This window comes from Sinocyclocheilus grahami, unplaced genomic scaffold, assembly GCF_001515645.1.
Source record: "Sinocyclocheilus grahami isolate Dianchi unplaced genomic scaffold, SAMN03320097.WGS_v1.1 scaffold92.1, whole genome shotgun sequence".
In the NCBI taxonomy this organism is placed as follows: domain Eukaryota; kingdom Metazoa; phylum Chordata; class Actinopteri; order Cypriniformes; family Cyprinidae; genus Sinocyclocheilus; species Sinocyclocheilus grahami.
In genome coordinates, this window is record NW_015505271.1 from 3444195 (window position 1) to 3445560 (window position 1366).

At 38.4% G+C, this 1366-nt stretch overlaps 1 protein-coding gene across 1 annotated transcript in view; it reads left to right on the forward strand.

Annotated features, from left to right (window-relative positions):
• LOC107587366 (carnitine O-acetyltransferase-like) overlaps positions 1 to 1366 on the forward strand; it is a 9397-nt gene that overhangs the window by 4711 nt on the left and 3320 nt on the right. The window contains exon 7 of the mRNA XM_016275136.1: positions 740 to 918. Within this exon, the coding sequence (XP_016130622.1) occupies positions 740 to 918 (179 nt within the window). The remainder of the gene's footprint in view (positions 1 to 739; positions 919 to 1366) is intronic.

Consider the following 1366-nt stretch of genomic DNA (forward strand, 5'->3'; position numbering starts at 1 on the left):
CTCTCTCTCTCTCTCTCTCTCCTTAATTCGAATTAATTTAAATAAATATCATCTTTATTTCACCAAAGAATTCTACCTCTAACGAGCTGTAGACAAAATAGTCTAACAAATTAAAATTAGCATTATTTTCCGATCTTTATCCGTTCAGTCAGATTTTGTGCTGCAAAACATCCATGACCATGACAGCCGTTGTCTATGCTGGCAAATAATAATGGCCATTCGACGTGAATTATATAAATAATTTTAATAGCACGGCCATTTAAAACCCGAGGGTCTACCATGTGCATAGTAAAGCGATCACTGCAGACCATTCTTTTGGGTGGGAATTAATGTAAACAGAGATATCGGATACAGTCGTGTCTAAAGTGAATGTAAACAGACGTGCCAAAAAATCGGATATGGTCAAAAGATCGGATCTGTGCCTTAAGACTTGCAGTGTAAACGCAGCCTTAGTGTCTTCAGTGCTAGGAACTGAAACTTTGATAAGCTACTGTATATATAATGTACACTACAGTTCAAAAGTTTGGGATTACTAAAGTTTTTTATTTTTTGAAAGAAATTGATTCATATATTCAGCCAGGATACATTAAATTGATCAGAAATTTATACTTTTACAAATATAATATTAAAGATTTCGATTTTTAATAGATGCTGTTCTACAGGCTTTCAGTTCATTAAAAGAAATTCAATTTAGGGTTCAATTTAGAGTGATTCTTAGTTTATTTTGTGTCACTTTCAGATAAAACAAATAAGGAGTCTGTGAGAGCCATTCAGAAGAGTATCTTCACAGTCTGTCTGGATGCTCCCATTCCGCGTGTGTCTGATGACATGTACCGCACACGTGCTGGAGTTCAGATGCTGCATGGAGGGGGAAGCAGGTGGAACAGTGGAAACCGCTGGTTCGACAAAACATTGCAGGTTAGAGACCCATGAGTTGATGTGTGTGGGCTCTCACTGAGAAATTAAGCCCAAATCAATGATGTTGACACATAAAATGTTAGAAATGTATCAAGTACAAGATCCTGATATCGTTATGATTAGAGATGCACCGATTGATCGACCAGTGATCGGAATCGGCCGATTTTTCGCATGTCTCACGTCTTGCAGATTCTGAACCGATCCTTTTATTGCCAGCGGCGCCGGCAATGACGTCACAGCCACGCGCAAACTCACTCGCGTGTAAACATGTCGTTTTGCGTGAGATTGATTCAAATTTTAATTGTATTCAGTGTAAACGGTGACTGATAATGTATTTCTGTTGTGCCAGATGAGGCTTGCACAGCCTGAGTGAGTGTGTGTGAGAGAGACAGCACACACAAAGTAACTCACAGAAAATTATAGATGCATACTGCGGTAGAAAAAAAAT